General features: G+C 37.2%; 1 protein-coding gene across 25 annotated transcripts in view; it reads left to right on the forward strand.

Annotated features, from left to right (window-relative positions):
- GOLGB1 (golgin B1) overlaps positions 1 to 23,039 on the forward strand; it is an 89,618-nt gene that overhangs the window by 17,086 nt on the left and 49,493 nt on the right. For 6 of the 25 annotated variants that reach the window (XM_024244205.3, XM_024244210.3, XM_024244207.3 and 3 more), the window contains exons 2-9: positions 7,397 to 7,494; positions 8,357 to 8,509; positions 9,026 to 9,178; positions 11,291 to 11,419; positions 15,929 to 16,045; positions 18,547 to 18,669; positions 19,813 to 19,926; positions 21,178 to 21,580. In XM_024244205.3, the coding sequence (XP_024099973.2) occupies positions 7,399 to 7,494; positions 8,357 to 8,509; positions 9,026 to 9,178; positions 11,291 to 11,419; positions 15,929 to 16,045; positions 18,547 to 18,669; positions 19,813 to 19,926; positions 21,178 to 21,580 (1,288 nt within the window). In that variant the 5' untranslated portion in view covers positions 7,397 to 7,398. The remainder of the gene's footprint in view (positions 1 to 7,396; positions 7,495 to 8,356; positions 8,510 to 9,025; positions 9,179 to 11,290; positions 11,420 to 15,928; positions 16,046 to 18,546; positions 18,670 to 19,812; positions 19,927 to 21,177; positions 21,581 to 23,039) is intronic. The other 19 variants (XM_024244209.3, XM_024244211.3, XM_054551415.2 and 16 more) reach the window with 4 other exon arrangements.

Below are 23,039 nucleotides of genomic sequence, written 5' to 3' on the forward strand. Positions count from 1 at the left end.
CCCCTTGCTACTCCCATCTTCTCAGAATCCCATCAGTTGGTTATTTTGTTTTCTTTGTTCCAAAGTGGTCTGAAAAATCTGAAGATAAAATGATTCTGTTTGATAAGTTAGATTCCATTATGATTTTCTTTGATTAGCAGAAATCTATATGTTTAAGAAACTCTTTAGTGATGGTATTCATTTCCTTCATTAAAAGTTAACCAAAGAAAATATGATCTCTAAAGTTGAAAAGAAAGTTTAGAATCTGTATACTGCTGAATTGTGATTTTTTTATCCTGATTATAGCTGTGGTTCTCATGCCTTGAATAAAGTTATATATGGCCCTATGTACTCATGTATGACACTGTGTTGCCCTTCCAGTATTTAGATATGAAGTTATATATGATCCTGCACTGCCTTCCTAGGGAACAGTTCACTTTTTCTATTTCTGTCTCACGTATCTTTTCCAAGTGATGTGCTACTTAGATTACCCAAGACAACCTATTAAAAAAACAGGTATCTCTCATCACTTCTTTCTTTAGAACCATGGCTGCCCTAAACACTATTATTATCCCCAGTAGAAGAAAACTGTAGCAGAGCCTAGTTTCATTTAAGTGTTTATTTTGTACAATAGTTTTTATATTTCTTTCTGCTGAGGGTTTTTTTTTTTTTTGAGACAGGGTGTTGCTGTGTTGCCCAGGCTGGAGTGCAGTGGTGCGAATCTTGGCTCACTGCAACCTCCACCTCCCAGGTTCAAGTGATTCGTCTGCCTCAGCCTCCTGAGTAGCTGGGATTACAGGCACGTGCCACCACACCCGGCTAATTTTTGTATTTTTAGTAGAGATGAGATTTCACCATGTTGGTCAGACTGGTCTCAAACTCCTGACCTCGTGATCCACCCGCCTCAGCCTCCCAGAGTGCTGGGATTACAGGCATGAGCCACCACACCCGGTCCCTGCTGAGGGTTTTAAAAGCCAAATAACATTTTATCACAAAATGTAAAATTAGGCATAATCACGTAAACTAATGCTATGCACGGTCCAGTTCTATTTTGATTTTTCCTATCAAAGCATTAATATGCTTCTCATTTTCATGGACTTTATGGACTAGCAGTTGACACTGATCTGAATATGTAGCCTACACAGTGGTTATAAAAGTAAATTGATTTTGGAATAACTTTAGATTTACATACAACTTGGGAAGATTAGACAGACAGTTATTGTATACACCTTATCTAGCATCCTCTAATGTTAGCATTTTACACAACCATGGTAGGTTTTTCAAAACAGAGAACATAGGTGCAATGCCATAATCTAAACTATAGGTAGACTTCATTCAGATTTCACCATTTTTTCCAGTAATGTCCTTATTATGTTTCAGAACCTAATCCAGGATACTGCCTTGCATTTATTTATTTATTTATTTAGAGAGAGGGTCTCACTCTGGCACCCAGGCTGGAGTGCAGTGGTGCGATCTCAGCTCACTGCAACCTCTGTCTCCCAGGTTCAAGTGATTCTCCCATCTCAGACTGCCCAATAGCTGGAACTACAGGTGCATGCCACCACACCCGGCTAATTTTTGTATTTTTTAGTAGAGACGGAGTTTCACCATGTTGGCCAGGCTGGTCTCGAACTACTGACGTCAAGTGATCTGCCTGCCTCGGCCTCCCAAAGTGCCAGGATTACAGGCGTGAGCCACTGTGCCCGGCCTACTTTGCATTTAATCAGCATGTCTCCTTGTCTTCTCTAATCTGTGACAGTTTCTTAGTTTTTTGTTGTTTTTCATTACTTTGACAGTTTTGAAGAGTATTGGTCAGGTATTTTTAGAATGTCCCTGAATTTAGGTTTTCCCAATGTTTTCTCATGATTAGACTGGGCTTACGGGTTTTGCAGAAGAATACCCCAGAGGTAAAGTACCCTTCTTATCACATTATATCAGGGGTTACATGATATTACGATGATTTATCACTGGCGATGTTAATCTTGATCACTTGGTTGAGGTGGTGGTTGCCAAGTCTCACCACTCTGATGTTGCTGTTTTTCTTTTTTCATATTCTATTCTTTGGAAGTGAGTCACTAGGTCCAGCCTATATTGAAGGAGAGGGAATTAAGCTCCATTTTTAGAGGGGGACGTATCTACATAAATTATTTGGAATTCTTTTGTAAGGAAGATTTGTCTCTACCATTAATTTATTTAATGATTTATTTATATCAGTATTGACTGATGGGTATTTAATTTTTTATTTGGGTTATAATCCATATAATCCAATACTATTGTTATTTATTCTGTGACTCAAATTATTCTAGCATTGATCATTGGGAGCTCCTTCAGGTTGGCTTCTGGTCACATACCCCGTTTTTTTTCTTTTTCTTTTTTGAACACTTCCTTACTTTCTGGCTCCCTGCCCCAACCCTAGATAGGCAGCTATTTCTCCAAGGAACCCTAGTTCCTTTTATTGGAGATTGGCATTTAGAAATCGAGATCTGGATGCTGGATGTGCTCATTGCTACTGAGGTGTTACAGTTTCTAGGACTGCTCATTGCTACTGAGGTGTTACTGTTTCTAGGACTTTTCAGTGGACATGGCTAGAATATATATTTCTCTGTAATAACTGATTATTTATAATGCATACATATCTATACTTATTTCTGCATGTATCTATTTACATATATATTAAAATAAACATGAGTTCATACTGATATCTCTGACTCTAATCCAGTACCATGGGGTTTATCCTAGCCTTCTTGCCTTATTTGTAACTTCTTTCACTGATAGTAAAAAACCTGAATCTCATTATCTACAATTTACTTACTCATTTAACCCTAGTGTACAATGAAGTAGTTTCAGAATTGCTAACCCATACCACTGTGAGAAAGAAATTTACCAAGTAGAGTACAGTGTTTATGTCAGTTCTTTTTGTCTTTATCCTTATAGTACCCAGTCAAAACACCATTTTTGTTTCTTAGGTTAGCCCCATCTCCTTCAGTGAGGTTATATCATATATTTATAATATAGTTAGATCTATTTGTCACAGTCTGCATTCCATTTTTGGAACTCCTGACATCCTGGCTGAAGTTTTAAAAAAATTGTATACAATTAAGTTTGCTCTTTGGAATGTACAGTTCAGTGAGTTTTGACAAATGCATATGGTTATGAATTTACTACTTCAAGATCATACAGAACAGTTCCTTCACCTTAAAAATTCCCTTGTGTTGCTCTTTTATATTCAGCCACATCTCCTTCCCTCAAGCCCTGACAGCTGTATTTGTGTGGGTTAATTTCTGGACTTCTTCAAAATGTTATATAAGTAGAATAATATCATGTATATCTTTTAATGTTTAGCTTATTCCATGTAGCAAAAGGCATTTTAGGTTTAAGTATTGTGTTGTGTGAATCAATTGTTCATTCTTTTGCTGAGTAGTATTCCATTTTTCAGATGTGCTACAGTTTGTTATTCATTCACTTGTTGAAGGGTATCTTGGCTATTTTCAGAATCTGTGATTATGAGTAAACCTACTATAAACTTGGTTAGATGCCTAGGAGTGGGATTGGTAAATGTACGTTTAGCTTTTAAAGAAACTGTCAAACAGTTTTCCAAAGTAGCTGTACCATTTTGTATTCTAATCTGCAGGCATTGAAAGTTCCTGTTGCTCTATATCCCTGCCAGCATTAAAAAATAAACATTTTAGCAATTCTAATAGGTAGGTAGTGGTATTTCATTTTGCTTTTAATGAGTATTTTCCTAATGCCAGATTACCTTAAGCATCTTTTCATATATTTATTTACCATCCATCTATCTTCTTTGGTGAAGTACCTATTCACGTCTCTTGCACATTTCTTTATCAGGTGTTTTACTTTATTGATGTTGAGTTTTAAGATATTTTTATTGTTTTAGATTCTGGATACAAGTTATTTACTGGATATGCTATTTGTAAATATTTTCTCCTAATCTATGACTTGTCTTTTTTTTTTTTTTTTTTTTTCGAGACAGAGTCTTGCTCTGTTGCCCAGGCTGGAGTGCAGTGGCGTGATCTTAGCTCACTGCAATCCGTGCCTTCCAGGTTCAAGCGATTCTTGTGCCTCAGCCTCGTGAGTAGCTGGGACTACAGGCATGTGCCATCACGCCCAGCTTATTTTTGTATTTTTAGTAGAGGTGGGGTTTGGCCATGTTGGCCAGGCTGGTCTTGAACTCCTGGCCTCAACTGATCTGCTTGCCTCAGCCTCCCAAAGTGCTGGGATTACAGGTGTGAGCCACCACGCCTGGCTTCAGTGACTTGTCTTTTCATTTTCTTAACATTGTCTTCACAAAGCAAAAGTTGTATGTTTTGATAAATTTTTAATCAATATTTTTTATAATGTATTGTGCTTTTTTGGTGTCTAAAAGCTCATTGCCAAATTCAGCATCACAAAAATGTTCTCCTGTGTTTATTTCTAAAACCTTTACAATTTAAGTTTAGGTCTCTGATCCATTTTGAGATATGCTTTGTATAAGGTGCGAGTTGTATGTCAAGGTTCACTCTTTTTCAGATGTCCAATTGTTCCATAACCATTTATTGAAAAGACTGTCCTTTCTCAACTTAATTGCATTTGTACTTTTGTTAAAAATCAGTTGACTCGATTTGTATGTGTCTATTTCTAGGCTCTCCATTTTGTTCCATTTATCTGTGTGTCTATACTTTCACCAGTGCTGCCCTGTCTTGTAATTGTAGTGAGTAATTTCCACACTCCTTGCCTTTTCATATGTTTTAGAGTCAGCTTTTTGATGTTTACTAAAAGCTTGCTGGGATTAAGTTTGGAATTGCACTAATTTTATAGGTCAAAATGGGGAGAATTGATACTTTAACATTATAGAGTTCAAATGCATGTATGTGTTTTATTTCTACATTTATTTAGATTTTTTATGTCTTCCTCAGTTTTTCAATTAGTTTTCAGCATTCAGCAAATTCCGCACATATTTTGTTAGCTGTCTACCCAAGTCCTGCTCTGTTTATTCAGTGCTGTTGTAAATGGTATTCTTATTGGTTTCAAATTCCTCTTGTTCATTTTAATGGAAATACAGTTGACTTTTTTTTTTTCTTTGAGACGGATCAATCTAGGCTCACTGCAAGCTCCACCTCCTGGGGTCATGCCATTCTCCTGCCTCAGCCTCCAGAGTAGCTGGGACTATAGGCACCCGCCACCACACCCGGCTAATTTTTTGTATTTTTAGTGGAGTTGGGGTTTCACAGTGTTAGCCAAGATGGTGTCGATCTCCTGACCTCGTGATCCGCCCGCCCCGGCCTCCCAAAGTGCTGGGATTACAGGCATGAGCCACCGCACCTGGCCTGTAGTTGACTTTTATATAGTGACTTTGTATCCTGCAACCTTGCTAAATTCACTTATTCTAGGAGTTGTTTTTTAAGGAAAGTCTACATGGACAATCATTTTGCTAGTTGAGACAGTTTTATATTTCTTCCTTTCCAATTTGTATTTCTTTTCTTTTTCTTGCTTGTTGCATTGGCTGGGACTTCCAGGATAGTGTTAGGTAGAAGTAGTAAGAGATGACATCTTTGCCTTGTTTCTCATATGGTGAGAACATTCAGTTTCTCACCATTAATTATGATGTTGGCTGGAAGTTTTTTAAAGATGCCCTTTATTAGGTTAAGGAAATTTACTTCTTAGTTTGCTGAGAATGAATTATTCTTATTGTGAATTCATAATCATGAATAGATATTGAAATGTGTCAAATGCTTTTTCTCAATCTATTGATATTATGTGGTTTTCCTTATTTAGTCTATTAATATGGTGAATTACATTGATTTTCATATTTTGAATTAGCATTACATTTCTTGAACCCCACTTGGTTGTGTTGTATTATCTTTTTATATATTACTGGATTTAATTAGCTAATATTTTATGGAGTATTTTGAGTATTTTGTTGACTGTGACCATGAGGAACATTGGTCTTTAGTTTTCTTGTAATATCTTTGCCTGCTTTTAGTATTAGGGCAATGCTGGTCTGGTAAAATAAGTTAGAAGGTGTTCCTTCCTTTTCTATCTTCTGGCATAGATTATATAAAATTGATATTATTCCTCAAATGTTTGTTGTTACCTACTAATAAAGCCACCTTGATCTGGAGTTTTCTTTTTTTAGAAGGTTTTTAATGTATGAATTCAATTTCATATTTATATGTGTGTGTGTATATATATGTGTGTGTGTCTGTACACACACATGCACCCACACACATCTACTCATTTATATTCAGGTTCTCTATTTCTTCTTGAGCTTTTGGTAGCTTGAATCTTTCAGTGAACTGACCCATTTTGTCTACATGGATGAACTTAAAAGTATAGGGCTATTTGTAGTGTTTATTATCTTTTAATGTATGTTAGATCATTAATGATGTTTCCTCTTTAATTTATGATGCCCGTAATTTGTGTCTTCTCTATTTTTTTCTTGGTCATCTTGACTAGAGTTTTATCAATTTTATTGATCTTTTCAGGTAATCAACTTTTGGTTTTATTGATATTCTCTATTTTTCTATTTTTATTGATTTCTACTCTGATTTTTATTTTTATTTTTCTGCTTACACTGGCTGTAATTTGTTCTTCTTTTTCTAATTTTCTATAGAAGAATCGTAGGTTACTGATTTCTGTCCTTCCTCCTTTTCTAATATATGCATTTAATGCTGTACATTTTGAACAAAGTTTATATTTAAATTTTAGCAAAGCCACATGGTTTATCAAGAAAGCTTTCTGAAAGAATGGGGTTCATTGGGCACATAAAAAGAAAAATGTTGCAGTATCATGGAGTTTATTTGAACAAGTGGGAGAGAATAACAGTCTGACAGAGGAAGAAAGAATAAGACATTCATGTTTGGGCATGTGCCTGTAGTCTCAGCTACTGGAAAGGCTGAGGTGGGAGGATCGCTTGAGCCCAGGAAGCAGAGGTTGCAGTGAGCTGAGATTGCGTCCCTGTACTCCAGCCTGCGCGACAGAGCAAGACCCTGTCTCAAAAAAAAAAAAAAAAAAAAAGATAAAGAAAAAAGAAATTCATGTTTGTAAGTGAAACTACTATGAAAGAAGGGCATTAAAGATAAAAACTACCTTTACGGTGTATTTAACAATTATAGATTTAACATTGTATTTAACATTGTATTAATATTTAATGATTAGGTACTTACATTTTATTTTAGAAATGATGTTAGTGATGGTGATAACCTCTGTACAACTGCCACTGAAAAGAACAGTGTGTGACTACACTGTAAGTACTCAAATGCCTTTTTGAAGACATCATTGTGCTGCAGACTGTGTCTAATACAAATCACCTGTATGGTATTCTTTTTTCATTCACGGATGATATGGTTATCAATATAGGAGAAGCCTATGTTCATTTTGCTGATTCTTAGTTTTTCTTCCCCCCCTTCTTTTCCTACAGAAATGCTGAGCCGATTATCAGGATTAGCAAATGTTGTTTTGCATGAATTATCAGGAGATGATGACACTGATCAGAATATGAGGGCTCCCTTAGACCCTGTGAGTAGTTGTGTTCTGATTTAAACTGAAGACATATGTTCTGTGTTCTTCTAAGGAAAATAATTTAAGACAGAAGGGTGTGAGAAGCCTCCCTGGTACTAGGTGAAGCGAGGATTAAGAAAAATATTGAAATTTTATAAGTGATCCTTCTCTTGTAAGTTTTTAGCTTAAAAGCCACAGTGATGGGAAACAAGTCCTGGATACAATTTGAAAGGGCTTTCTCGTTTGTCTCCCTGGGCCTTGTTTAGTGCCAGATTGTTTTAAGTCCTTTGTTCTCATCCTTGGCTATTCCTGTTCCACAGGAAAGGTCTAAGTGACAAATGAGGAAACTGGAACACCTTTTGGGTTTCAGAATATCTGTTTGCTTTATAATTTCATTTACCACTTCTCTTATAGTTTGTATTGTATTTTCTTTTTTTTTTTAAGATGACACAGATTGGCAGTATGTATTATATTTTTTGAAGTCCACATAAGGAATTAATAAAAGTCCTTAGTTTTCTGAAAAGACAAGAAGTAATGCTTAGTGGTTAAGAGAGTTTTACTTAACTACTCTCTTAATTTTAACTTTTGGCCTTTACTCTTACTGGTTTATGATTTTTGCTTTCCTTTATTTTTCTCTTTGGTAAAATTAGGATAATAATACCTTAAATGGGATAATGTTTGTAAAATGCTTAACATTTATAAAATACTTAATATATTGTAATGGCTATGATAATGATTATTATTGGATCACAGTTAGATTCTTAAGTTAACAAGAATATGAATTGGGCAAAACATAGAAAGTTGGAATGAAGAAACTCCTGTTAGAAAGTTAATTAATACCTTTTCCTGGTGCACTGGCAACTTTTTTCCTAAATATTAGGAATTACACCAAGAATCTGACATGGAATTTAATAATACTACACAAGAAGATGTTCAGGAGCGCCTGGCTTATGCAGAGCAATTGGTGGTGGAGCTAAAAGATATTATTAGACAGAAGGATGTTCAACTGCAGCAGAAAGATGAAGCTCTACAGGTACTATTGTTTTTATCCTTTCTTGTGGAGCATTTGATAAAGGACAGATGATACACTACTCACTTTAATTTTTGTCTCCACTTAGATTATTAGGGAATCTGATTATCTCCCTAGTACTGTAACCTTATGCCTACTGAAAATAACTTTTGGGTCGGGCGTGGTAGCTCACACCTGTAATCCCAGCATTTTGGGAGGCTTTCTTGAGGCCAGGAGTTCGAGATCAGCCTGGGCAACATAGTGAGACCCTGTCTCCACAAAAAAATAATTAAAAAAAAATTATCTGGGCATGGTAGTGGGCACCTGTAGTCCCAGCTACTCTGGAGGCTGAGATAGGAGGATCAGTTGAGCCTAGGAGTTAGAGGCTGCAGTGAGTTGTGATTGTGCCACTCCACTCCAGCCCTGGTGACAGAGAGAAACCCTGTCTCTAAAAGTAATAATAATACAAATAACTTTTAGTATGTGCTAGATAAGAGGTGAATAAACATTTATGTATTTACCATCATTGTTTTTGGGCAGGAAGAAAGAAAAGCTGCTGATAACAAAATTAAAAAACTGAAACTTCATGCGAAGGCCAAATTAACTTCTTTGAATAAACACATAGAAGAAATGAAAGCACAAGGAGGGACTGTTCTGCCTGCAGAACTTCAGTCAGAGGAGCAACTTTCCAAGGTATGGTGACTGGATATAGTGTATATTTCCTAAGTTGAAAAAACCTACCAATACAGCAGATCTTCACCAATCACAAACATTTAGGATGCTAAAATGATACAGCACTAAATAATTTTTTTTTTTTCCTTATAGAGCTTATAGTTCAGCTGGACTGTAGGCCACACACAGGGAGAATGAAAGGCCTACAGAAAACATGGATATGAAATGCCAGTTGTGACCCAGACTTTCAGGGATTAAAAAAGGCTTGCAGGAAGAAATAAGTACTGAAGTGAGGCATTTAGAGAGGAGGGAAACATACCTTTTGGAGGAGTTTCATCATTGATTAGAAGATTAAACTAGATTATCTCTAAGGTTTCTTCCAGCTCTGAAACTTTTTAATTCAATGACTTAACACAGAATATTCTGTGTCCTCATATAGTCATATAGTGGTGGATTAAAGCTTCATGCATGTGGGCTGAATCAGCTGAATTACCTTGGACTCTCTAAAAGGGAGGCTCTCTAGGTTTATGACTGCAGCCAACAAAGCAGTTTAAGGTTGGAGATACAGAGGAGGAGTAAGGAAAGTACTGCCCTGTGAGGAATATTGTCCCAATACTCAAATTTTCATTATCTTTCCTCTGTGGTTAAACTCCACATATTCACATTCAGTCAGCTATTTAGGGAACAAGAAACTTCAGTTTTGTGGAGAGTTTCGTACAGATTATATGGAGGCAGGCATATCACATGCATACTGTAGTTATAGAGTGAGCCTAGACTTCACCATGTGTAAGAAATCTTTTTATTTTTTTAGTTTCATTTTGTTTTACTCTTTGACCTGCTAGTATTCTTAGTTCTTGGGAAATGAGATTTTAATCAGTTTTCTAGGCACAACCCTTGGGATCGCTAGTTAGTGACCCAGTTCCTGCTTAGTCTTTCCTCTCAGGGGCTAATGATCAGAGAACATTACTTTCCCTGAATTGATAACCTTATTTAACTTCTTGAAGCTTATTTTAAAAGCTTTTCTCAATCTTCTCAAATAATTTCACCTTGATCCTTCTTTTCCTTTTGGTTTTTCCTCTGTCAGTTCTCTTCCCCTCACTGTGGTAGCACCAACCTCTCTCCTCATATTGCTTTGTTCCCTCCAGCTTCTCCTCAGCTATGGTGTCAGATTTTTAAATTATCCATTTTATACTCTGCTTTTTAATTTAATTTTTAGCTCTGAGACCTTAAAGCAGTAATGTCTTAGAGCTCATTTTGTTCCTCTGTTAAAGAAATGATTTCTAAGTTTTAGCAATCAGTCATAGCAACCCTTTAACTATTATATACTCAGTACAGAGCTAGGTATTCTGTGGAAAGTATAGTTGAAGAAATGACAACAGTCCTCAGGTGCTTGACTGACTTATGTGAAAGTATAAAAGTATTCTTTGTAATTCCAGTAAGCAGAAATAGCTTTGTTTAGGGAGTTGGGAGGGACTAAATTTACAGAGGGGCAGAATCTCAGTCTAAGGGAGAGCTTTTGGAAAAAAAAATAGATTATTGAAAAATTTGGATTTCCCCTCACTGGCCCTTTTCGGATGTTTTGCTTCTCACTTAACAACAGCTATAGTTTCCTGAGCTCTCTCCTTGATTCTTCAAGGCAACAAGACTTCGGGTTTTCTATTAAGGTTTATTCCTGCATGGCACTGATTGGTTTTGCCCTCAGAATAAAAGCTGTCAAAATGGGAAACTCGGTACCATTTCTTCCAATTATCACATCCCCTCCAGTATCTTCCTGCTTTTGGTTGCTCTCCAGTATTTTCAGATAGCTGTTTTCTATATTGTCCACAGTTTTGGGTTCACATGCTTGGTGTGAGGGGAAAAACAAACAAACAAACAAACAAAAAATATATATATATATATTTCACAGTTTATAGCTATTATGTGAGGGAGGGTAGGTCTAACAGGAACTGCTTGGCCATACAAAAACTGGACAACCCTAAGATTTCTTATTTGTTAGATCAGCTGGTTTTTCTTGCTCCCATCAGTTTAATAAAATTATAACTAAATGGTTGTAAATGAAAAATTAGAATAAAATATCAAATATATATTAATTGTAATTCTTTTAAATAATGACTTTATCTCCTGCATTTTCAGCATGACAAGAGTTCTACAGAGGAAGAGATGGAAGTAGAAAAGATAAAACATAAGCTCCAGGAGAAGGAGGAACTAATCAGCACTTTGCAAGCCCAGCTTACTCAGGCACAGGCAGAACAAGCTGCACAGGTAGGGATGGAAGTTACTTCATAATCATTAGGTTAACGAATCACTAAAACCAATGGATTATTATGTGACAAATACATTTTTCTAGATGCACAATGGGTATTTATCTATGTATATATCAGTCTCCTTCTTTTCTTTGTTTCTTCTTGTCTGGTAATTTTATTAGAATATGCATTGGTGTTTGTCATTTTTAGTTGTTATTCATAGATACCCAGTATACTCTTTCAATATATGGTTTCACACATTTTAAGTTTGTTTTTTTGTTTGTTGTTTTATTTCACTTTAGGCATTCTATTTTTTGTTTTTGTGTTTTTTCTGTTTTTTATCTTCTATACTGCAATGATTTTTTTCTTTTCTATTGGATTTTTCATGAGTTCAGTCACCTCATTTCTGATTTTTCTAAATCTGATTTATGTTTTTCTCTCATCTCTGTATAATTTTTTTTTCTTTTCTTTTCTTTTGAGACAGGATCTCACTCTGTTGCCCAGGCTGGAGTGGAGCAGCATAATCTCAGCTCTCTGCAACCTCTGCTTGCCAGGTTCAAGCAATTCTCCTGCCTCAGCCTCCCGAGTAGCTGGGATTACAGGCATGCACCACCATGCCTGGCTAATTTTTTGTATTTTTAGTAGAAATGGGGTTTCATGTTAGCTAGGCTGGTCTGGAACTCCTGACCTCAAGTGATCCACCTGCCTGGGCCTCCCAAAGTGCTGGGATTACAGGTGTGAGCCACCATGCCTGGCCTGTATAATTTTCTTAATTTTTAAAAACTTTTTGAAATAGATTGCAATTTTGATTTTTTTTTTAGTGTGCCTCTGGTATGCTTTTATCACCTATAATCATATCATTCTGCTCCTTAGTTTTTAATTTATAATAACAGAAATTTAATTTAATTTAAATAAAAGAATTTATTTCTTACATTTATGGAGGCTGAGAAGTCTAAAGTTGAGGGACTGCAACTGGTGAGGGTCTTCTTGCTGATAGGGCTCTCAGTGGTGTCCCAAGGCAACGCAAGTCACCACATAGTGAGGGGGCTGATTGTGCTAATTTGCCAGCTCAGGTCTCTCTTCTTCTTATAAAGCTACCAGTTCCCCTTCTATGACAACCCATTAATCCATTAATCTATGAATGTGTTAATCCATTCCTGAGGTCAGAGACCTCCTGAACCAATCCTTTCTTAAAGGCCTCTTGTCATACTGGGGATTCAGTTTCAACATGAGTTTTGGAGGGGACATTCACACCATAGCCTTCCACCCTTGGCCCTCCAAAACTCATATTCTTCTCACATACAAATACATTAATTGCATCCCCGCAGCCCCAAAGTCTTAGCTCATTCCTGCACCAATTTCTGTGAGCCTGTGAAATAAAAACACATTATCTTCCTCCAAGATACAATGGTAGGACAAGCATAGGGTTCACATTCTCATTCTAAAAGGCAGAACTAGGCAAGAAGAAAGAAAGTAACAGACCCCAAACAAGTTTGAAAACCAAGAGAGTAGACATTGGGCCTTAAAATTCCAGAATAATCTTCTTTTACTCCATTTTCAGCATCCTCTGCAGGTACAGGGGTTGGGTCCCCAAGACCTCAGGCAGTTCTGTCCCTATGGCTTTGCTGGGCTTAGTCCAGCCAGCTCTCCCAGGCTGACTTTGCATTGCACACTGGTAGCTCTATAGTTCTGGTATGGCAGTGGTAGTCCCACACCATGGTTCCACTAGGCATTACTCTAGTGGGGACTCTGCAGGGCAATTCCGACCCCTCATTTCCTCTTGGCATTGCTCTAATGGGGCTTTCTGTGGTGGTTCTGCCCCGAGACAAGTCTCTGCCTGAGCCCCCTGGCTATTGATGACATCCTTCGATATGTGAGTGGAGACTACCAAGCCTCCACAGCTCTTGCTTTCTGTGAGCCTGCAGAATTAGCACCATGTGGATGTTACCAAGTTTTACAACTCGTACCTTTTGAGCTGTGGTATGAGCCATACCTGGGGCTGCTTTGCACTAACCAGAACAGCTGGGCTGCAAGGAGCAGTGTCCTGAAGTGGCACAGAGCAGTGGTGTCTCAGGGCCTATTCACAGAAACCGTTCTGTCCTCTTAGGGCTTTGGGCCTGTGATGGGGACTGTTGGGGCAGCCTTAAAGATTTCTAAAATGCATTCTGAAATACCTTTAGGGCCTTTTCCCATTGTCTTGACTATTAGTAACTGGCTCCCTTTTAGCCATGTTAATTTCTTTAGCAAGTGGTGGCTGTGCATTCTTGGATTCCCGTCCTGAAATCTTCTTCGATTCTTTACCACATGGCCAGGTTGCAAATTTTCCAATTTTTTTTTTTTTGCTCTGTTTTCTTTTTCTCTGTTCACTGTAAGCAGATAGAAGTAACCATACAGCAGCTCAAGCAGTTTGCTGCTTAAAATTTTCTCCTGCCATATACCCTAGTTCATCACTCTCAAGCTCAGCCTTCTACAAAGTTCTTGGCCATATGAAAACTGGACAAGTTCAGCCAAGTTCATTGCTAATTTATAACAAGGATGGGCTTTACTCTAGTTTATGATACTTCGTTCCTCATTTCTGTCTGAAACCTCACCAGAATGGGCTTTACTATTTATATTTCTATCAGCATTGTGGTCACAACCGCTTAACCAGTCTCCAAGGAGTGCTAAGCTTTCTGTAGTTGTCTTATCTTCTAAGCCCTCATCAGAATCTAGGCTTTTTTTTTTTTTTTTTTTTAGCTAGTTCCTCAGAATTCTTTCAGCCTCTGCCCATTACCCAGTTCCAAAACTGCTTCCACATTTTCAAATAATCATTATCAACGATGACCCCACTTGTCAATACCAATTTTCCTTTTTAGTCTGTTTTCTCTTGCTTATAACAGAATACCTGAAACTGGGTAATTTATAAGAAGTTATGGAGGCTGAGAAGACCAAGGGTGAGACGCTGCATCTGGTGAGGGTCCTCTTGCTAGTGGGGGCTACTCTGTTTTTTTAATAGTAACTTAAATGGGATATGACCTTCATCCTTTTCTGTTCCTTATTTTTGTGTCAAATTCATTTTCCTAAACCTCTATTTGGAAGGAGGCTTGATTCAGGAAAGCTTTTCTTAACAGACTTCCTTTTTCTATTGTTTTTGTGTTGTGTTCAAAGATATGGGAGCTGGATTTCTGAGATTTCCTGGCTTTCTTCCTTCTGCCCTTCACTTTGGTTTATGCCAGCACTGTCCGATAGTAATAGGTTTATTTGTAATAATTAAAGACTGGAAACAACTCACATGCCCATCAATAGGGAAATATTTAAACTGTGGTATATCCACACACTGGAATACTACTTAGAAGTGAAGAGGAACCAACTATACAACAATAGAAGGCCTTCATTTTAAATTTTGAAATGTGTCTATATTTATTTTTGAACTTGGAAAATAATTCAATTATAATAAATGTTTATATTGCAATTTAATTATTAGTTATGATTAAATTGGTATCAACTGTTACTAATACTGTCTGCATTAAGTATACAGATAAACATATTACAGTGTTATATGGGGTCTAGAAAAAAGTTAAACTGAATCAACCCATCGATACCAACTGCATGTACACTTGTTGCTTGTGCAACACCTCAACAGTAACTTACATGATGCAACAGATAAGATGAAATATAATCATGCCAAAACAAAGTTGTGCTTAATGGAAAAATAATCTATATTTCAGTTTTCAAATTAAAATTAAATAATGTTAAAAATTAAAAGTATTTCTTTTTTATCAGACCCATTTCAAGCCCTCTGTATCCACATGTGGCTAGTTGATACTAAATTATACAATATGTTTGTAGACCTCTTTCTTCTGTCTCTTTAATTCCTTTTCTGCATAATTTTTATTTCACTCCTGGCAGTTTCTTCTTAGTACAGGTTCATGTCTCAGAAGGGAGCCATGATGAGTCAGTTTTGAGAGTTCAGGGGGCCTAGCTTGCTCTAGCCCTTTTAGTCCTTCTTACTGTGCACCCCTTGCATTTACCTAGTATTAAGGAATGGCAAAGCCCTGCCACTGTTCTAAAATTGGCCAACTGTTCATTCCAGCAAATAAATACATTGGCTGTTTAGGGGTGTCCCTTTCTCAGAGCCATCAGATTTCACTCTTTTGCTGCCTTCTTTTTCTTACACAATGTAAGACTCTAATACAATGTAGTTCTTGTGGGTTTTGGTGGTTTGTCCTTTTTAGCTTGTATTTTAGGGTTTTTAGGACGGTCTGCCTAATTTTACTGTAAATGTTATCTGTGGTTTTTTTGGTTTTACTATCTTGTGCTGTCTCTATGTGAGGAGTCAGAGAAATTGGAAAATTGCCACTACTGCTTCTGTCTTCTTCTGACAAATAAAATTTTGATAATGCATGCAATTTCCTTTTGTGTTCAATGGAAACTAGAAGGAAATATGGTAGGCATTTAGGTCAAGCAAGAAAGGAAGGTCAAAGAATTAATAATGCTAATTCTTTTGCTTAAATAATTTTTTTTCCTTCTGTGTCTTCGGTTTGATAAGAGTTCTACAGAGATGGAAGAATTTGTAATGATGAAGCAACAGCTCCAGGAGAAGGAAGAACTCATTAGCACTTTACAAGCCCAGCTCAGCCAGACACAGGCAGAGCAAGCTGCACAGGTAGGGACCTCACAAAATTAGGATAAAGAGCCGTGAAGTCCAGTGGGTTATTACGCACAAGTCAATTCAGTGAGTCACTTTAAAAAATCTTAGTAGATAAAAGTATAGTGGCATGGGTATTGCACTAGAAATTAGAAGGATATGTAGTAGAAGAGATTAGGAGATGTGTGGTAGGTAAGTGTGTCATTAGGGAATACCAGAAAACCTCACAATGTGTTATTTACCTTGATGAATTTTCTATAGCCTAATTGATGACTGTTTCTTAGTTCTGCATGTCCAGAAACTTAATTTTAATAGCAGACAGAGATTCAGTCTTTTAGGAATGGGCTCATGCTGAGTTCAAAAGCATTAAGAATTAGACCAATAAGTAAACCAAAAGAAATAAAAATAATTAGGTTCATTCTTTCCCAAAATAATATCTATCTTAATAGGAAATAAATTATAGTTAGATTACTTAGTGAGCCTGTAATGAGAAAGTGGTGTAGGTCATGTGATTTTATGTTAAACGGCACCAGTATGTGACATTCTTCTTCCCATTTTTTTCATCTGTCAAGACCAGACCATTTGGATTGGCATCCTCAACTTTTTCTATTTTTCTAGGTTTCTTGGTTGGCCATCTACTCCTACATGTTTATTTTTGAAATTGGGTCTCACTCTGTTGCCCAAGCTGGAGTACAAGTGGTACAATCATAGCTCACTGCAGCCTCAATCTCCTGGGCTCAAGCCATCCTCTCACTCACCTCAGCCTCCCAAGTAGCTGGGACTACAGACATGTGCTCCCACATCTGGCTAAATTTTTTACATTTTTTGAAGAGACAGGTTCTCACTATGTTGCCCAGGCAGGCCTTGCACTCCTGAGTTCAAGTGATCCTCACACCTCGGCCTCCCAAAGTGCTGGGATTACAGGCACTGTAATTTTTTTGGGGGAGTGGGGGGCAGCGGTGGGGGAATGCTTATGAATCATGAAAGATTTTTTTCCCTGAAGTACCTTTGTACATAGCTAATTATCTATTAGGTGTTTACTTTATTAATAATTTGTAGTATTAGTGGTGCCTTCTCTCTGTGGTTGGCCTACTGCTGTGTATACAGTTAAAATTGTATATCCTGAAATTCTTGGTTTTACCTATTAGCTTTTATTGTGTCCTTTTTAAATTTTTTATTATTTTTTATTGTGTCCTTTTTATGTATAAGCACTATATACAGTGCAGGATGAAGAAATACAAAATATGGTTTTTAACCTATGCGTTGCTAAAATATGGAAAGCCAAGATACGTAAATGTGTTAAGAGATTCATCGTAACTTAAGGCTTTCCGAATAAGTGCCAAAGCAAGCAGCAATACAAACAAAATATTTTGGGAGGCGAAAGAGGTTACTGTGAGTATGACAGTTAAGGAAAATTACATGGAGAAGTTGGGATTTAGGCAAAACCATGATAGATAGATAATATTCCAGACAAGCTGAGGGAGATATTTCAGTGATGGGGAACGATGTGAGCAAAACTGCAGAGAAGGAAAAGAATATGGAACATTTATGGGAAAGGAATTAGAAATATTTGGCTAATGAAAGACTCCAGTGCCTACACACTTGAAACACAAGAGTCCAAATTCCTAGTGAGGTCAGAATCCAGATAATAAAAACATTATGAGGATTTTTTTTTCTCCTACCAAAAAAGAGAGCCAAAGTTTGATTCAAGGTGTCACAAACTGAGATATCAGCAGTAAAGGACCAATGCAAAATGGGCACGCTAACAGCTGAGCAGCATGCTCCACTGTAGATCTTAAGGAGATGAATAAGCAGATGCACGCACGCACAACCTGAAAACAAGACAGAAGCACTGATACTGAGTAGCTCACCATCAGTCCATTTATTTCCATTTCATTCTGTTCAGAGTCAGTTAAAAATGAGCATGATCTAGAAGGCTGCAAGTAATGACAGCTGAAAACAGCTGTCTGGGGAGGTCGTGTGGATTTAGAAGCACACGAGGTTCTTTGGTAGAAGCAATTCTTTGAAAATAAGATTAGAAAGATTGGTATTTCCAGTTGTAGAGAATCTTGAATAAATGATATGTTAGTTTGAATTTTCACTTATAGGGCATGAGAATTTTACTGAAAGCTTTTCAGCCATGAGCAAGAAGTGTCCAGGGTTTATATAGAAATCAAACTTAACTTCACCTTATGTGTTTAATATCTTAATCTTTTTAGAACTTTAAAAAGTACACTTCTTGTATATTTAAAACATTTCTAGTAACCATGAACATATGATTTTTGATCAAAATTTATGTTTAGGCTAACTTCTGAATTTGAAAATAGGCTTTCTCTTGCATTTCGTAGTTACTGTCCAGCCTATCTCTCTTCCAACATCCTCATCCTTGACAATCAAAATTTCACTTTAAAAAGCTACTATCAAGTCTCAGTGTCTGTCTTGGAAAGTAGTCTGTGAGTTTTATTTGTGCAATATTCGGGGAGTGTAACTTGCATAGTTTCTCTGGTATGTGTCTTCAGTTGAGTTCCATGCAGCAGGTGGTCCGAGAGAAAGATGCCCGCTTTGAAACACAAGTTCGTCTTCATGAAGATGAGCTTCTTCAGTTAGTAACCCAGGCAGATGTGGAAACAGAGATGCAACAGGTGTGTTGCTAAAACTCAGTAGAATGACTGTCATTTTGGTTAATATTTAATCCATCACAGCCAATTTCCTACCCTTACCCACTGCTCTTCATTTGGTGTTAGTGTTTTCCTTATTGGCCTCTTTCGTGTCCTTGTCTTCTGTTGCATAAAAATTATTTATTTTTTCTTATCCTTTTCTTGCCTTTTACCCCTCTAATCAGGTTGTTGGTGCTCAAAAGCTGAGTTTAGTTGGTGAAAATTTATGTGGTAGTCAAAAATTGGTTTCTCTTCAGTTTCTGATTATAGCTACCTTTGTGCATTACACACCTAACCCAAAGCTTCAAATCAATGAAGTCAGTTTTAAATATTCAAAAAATTAGAGAAGAAAAAGAATGATTTTGAAGACATGAAGTCTTTTATTAGATCAGTAATTCTTTTCTAAAAAAATTTGAGTAGATTTTGAAAATTGACTTCATTGTATTTGAGTTCACCATCTACTAACTCAAAGTATTTGATTTCACTTAGTGTGTAGTGCAGTGTGGTACTGAAAGGCACTTCAGTGATACTTTATGTTTGATCTGTTTAATTAGATTGAAAATTAATTAGAATTAATTAGAACAGAAACTTTTAAGTTCTAAGCAATCTTTCAGAATGCACCACTAAATAAAGTTTTAGAATACAACATATTATTAAGTAGAATACTAATTGTATATGTGTATCATTGCTTTATTTATTCAACAAGTGTTTTTCAAGTGCCTGCCCAGTGCATGAAACTAGGAGAAGAGAAATGATTCTTGCCTGCAGAGAATGTTCTCTTGGGTGGGTAAGATGTGCATGTACCTATGCTATCTAGGTACAGGTTATTAACTGTATGATTTTGAAGGCAGATATGTGTTACTGTTTTTTCTAATTTTTAAAGAGGCTCCCTAATTCAGGGACTTGCTTGTGTCTGGGTCTGGTTGTTGGTGGTGCTCTGGAGAAGACATTTTGGAGAGTCTTTGTTGCTGCTGGATGGGGAGCATGGCATGCTGGTCTCCCACTCTTTAAACTGTCATTTTCAACACCCCAAAATTTAAGTACACAAATCTACATGACATTTTGAAAGATAAGCAAATATGAGCACTCATTTGTTAGCATATTATGTCTAAAATGTTTTCTTCTCAGAAATTGAGGGTGCTGCAAAGGAAGCTTGAGGAACATGAAGAATCCTTGGTGGGCCGTGCTCAGGTCGTTGACTTGCTGCAACAGGAGCTGACTGCTGCTGAGCAGAGAAACCAGGTACTGCCTTTTAATCTTTACTTCCTGTCTTGGTGGGTATTCATTTCCACTTTCGTTTGCTAGGCAGTAGATATAAAAGCCTACTTAAAGTCTTCAGAGAATTGATGCCATTTATTCATTCTTTCAACGAATGCCTCGTACTTAAGTGGTGGGGATGCAGTACAGTTATGAGCAAAATTAAATACAGTTCTTTCCGTCATGGAGCATACATTGCACTTCTTTATTGTTGCTCTTTCCCTTTGCCATTTTAGTTCTAGGGTCCTAGTTTATCTAGAATGTCATACAGATTGAGTATGCCTAATCTGAAAATCCAAAATGCTGCAAAATCTGAAACTTTCTGAGCACCAACATGACACCACAAGTGGAAAATGCCACAACTAACCTCGTGGAACAGGGTAACAGATCAAAGGCAAATATGCACAAAATCATTTAAAATACTGTATAAAATTGTCTTTAGGCTATGTGTATACGATGTATATGAAACAAATGAATTTCATGTTTAGACTTGGGTCCCATCCCAGGATATCCAAGATATTCCAAAATCTTAAAAAAATGGAAAACTGAAATACTTCTGGTCCTAAGCATTTAGAATAAGGGATACTTGGCCTGTATTATCCTTTAGTGAGTTTCTTTTTCATCAGTTACTCTTCTCTGTCTTGAATGGTTTTTGTGCTTTGTATACAGTCCCATCTTTTCTTGTTTTTGTAAATTGACCTTCTGTTAGATTGAAATGATCTTATTCTGCAATATTCCCTTGAATCTGAAGGTAATCAGTAATGCTGATCTGACTATAATCCATCCTGCCATTTTCTTTCTCATATTGTCCTGATCTTCATTCTCATTGAATTCCATTGAATTCCACTTTGCTTCTCCAGTATGTTAATTCTTCCTTACCCTTGCTCCTTTCTGTGTCCTATATGGACCCATGCTTGACAATTTGAACTACCTTTTTTCTAGCCCTTGGATTCCTTGTGTTCCTATCCTGTCACATCCAAGTAGTCTCATCATAATGCAGAATTGGTGCTACAGTCCACATTCTCTGTTTGTTTTTCTGGGTGCCTGTGTGCTGCTGGAGAAAGTCAGCCATCTCCTCTCTTCTTAATTTTCAACTCTCCTTCTTGAGAAGGGCTTTCTCTCTAGCATAGAAACATGTTCCCATTTTTTTCCATCCTACAAGAAAAAGCACTTTACAATGCTTGTTGAAATGAAATAATGTATTTATGGCTCATGAGACTTTGTCTTTTTTCTTAGATTCTCTCTCAGCAGTTACAGCAGATGGAAGCTGAGCATAATACTTTGAGGAACACTGTGGAAACAGAAAGAGAGGAGTCCAAGACTCTACTGGAAAAGATGGAACTTGAAGTGGCAGAGAGAAAATTATCCTTCCATAATCTGCAGGAAGAAATGCGTCATCTTTTAGAACAGTTTGAGCAAGCAGGCCAAGCCCAGGCTGAACTAGAGTCTCGGTATAGTGCTTTGGAGCAGAAGCACAAAGCAGAAATGGAAGAGAAGACCTCTCATATTTTGAGTCTTCAAAAGACTGGACAAGAGCTGCAGTCTGCCTGTGATGCTCTAAAGGATCAAAATTCAAAGCTTCTCCAAGATAAGAATGAACAGGCAGTTCAGTCAGCCCAGACCATTCAGCAACTGGAAGGTCAGTAGCTGATTGCTTTTGAAGTCCACGTCTCTACCATCTGAGTGGCTTGTATTTCATATTTTCAGGGATCTGTTAATGAAATCTTTACTCAAACCAATTGAACCAATAGAAGGACTGAGAAAAACAGCTCTTCTGAACTTCTTGATGCATTTTTCTTGCCTCTGACTGGCTATAATCTTTCTTAATATTATAATTATCATTATAATACTAAAAATGTGATAGTGGTGTTCCAGATATTAAATAGAATGCTATGTTAAATATGACGGATCTGAAGGATCCAATGACTGAAATGAGTAGGATTTGAATTAGTTTTTGGAAAACTCAGGCCAGATCTAGGTGCATAGGTTAGGAGACTAAATTGCATGGAGTCATCCATAAATCTAAAGAAGGATGGATCTCAATGCTTTTCTTATAGGTGAAAATCTCTTTTCACCTGATTTCTTTTCTTATAGGTGAAAATTTATCTTTTATGAAGGTACAAAGGAAACGTTTTAAAAATGTGTTATTATAAAAGTAATATGTGCCTCTAAAAAATTGAACATTTTAGAACTTTATAAATTAAAAAGTGAAACTTCCTCAACACCAATACTCCATCTCACCAATCCTCTTCCCCAAATTATAACCTTTACTAATAGATTGGCATAGACATAAAGGAAAGATCTTAGAAAGAATTAAGTTGAAAATTTGTATTGAATAACTGAACGTTAGCCAGACAGGTTTTTTTTGGTTTGTTTTTTGTTTTTTGTTTTTTTTTTGAGACAGAGTTTTGCTCTTGTTGCCCAGGATGGAGTGCAATGGTGTAATCTCGGCTCACTGCAACCTCTGTCTCCCGGATTCAAGTGATTCTCCTGCCTCAGCCTCCCAAGTACCTGGGATTACAGGCATGCGCCACCACACCTGGCTAATTTTGTATTTTTAATAGAGACCGGGCTTCTCCATGTTGGTCAGGCTGGTCTCAAACTCCTGACCTCAGGTGATCTGCCCGCCTCAGCCTCCCACAGTGCTGGGATTATAGGCGTGAGCCACCGCGCCCTAGCCAGATGGTTTTGAAGGGCATCACACAAGACCAGGGTGTTACATGAGCAAGCTTTTCTCTTAAGCATGTTGATGTTTAAAACCATGTAGTGGAATCTTGGTGGGATCCATAATACCTAAGTCGAGAGTGAAGAAAACAAAAACCCTAAAGCCATTTTCAAGGGGGAAAGGGACAATGAACTTTTAAAAAATGCCTAGGGCCGGGCGTGGTGGCTCACGCCTGCTATTCCAGCACTTTGGGGAAGTCAAGGTGGGGGGGGATTACCTGAGATCAGGAGTTTGAGACCAGCCTGGCCAACATGGTGAAACCCCATCTCTACTAAAGATACAAAAAAAAAAAAAAAATTAGCCAGGCATGGTGACACATGCCTATAATCCTGGCTACTTGGAAGGCTGAGGCAAGAGAATTCTTGAACCATGA

The sequence above is a fragment of the Pongo abelii genome, chromosome 2, assembly GCF_028885655.2.
Source record: "Pongo abelii isolate AG06213 chromosome 2, NHGRI_mPonAbe1-v2.0_pri, whole genome shotgun sequence".
NCBI lineage: Eukaryota > Metazoa > Chordata > Mammalia > Primates > Hominidae > Pongo > Pongo abelii.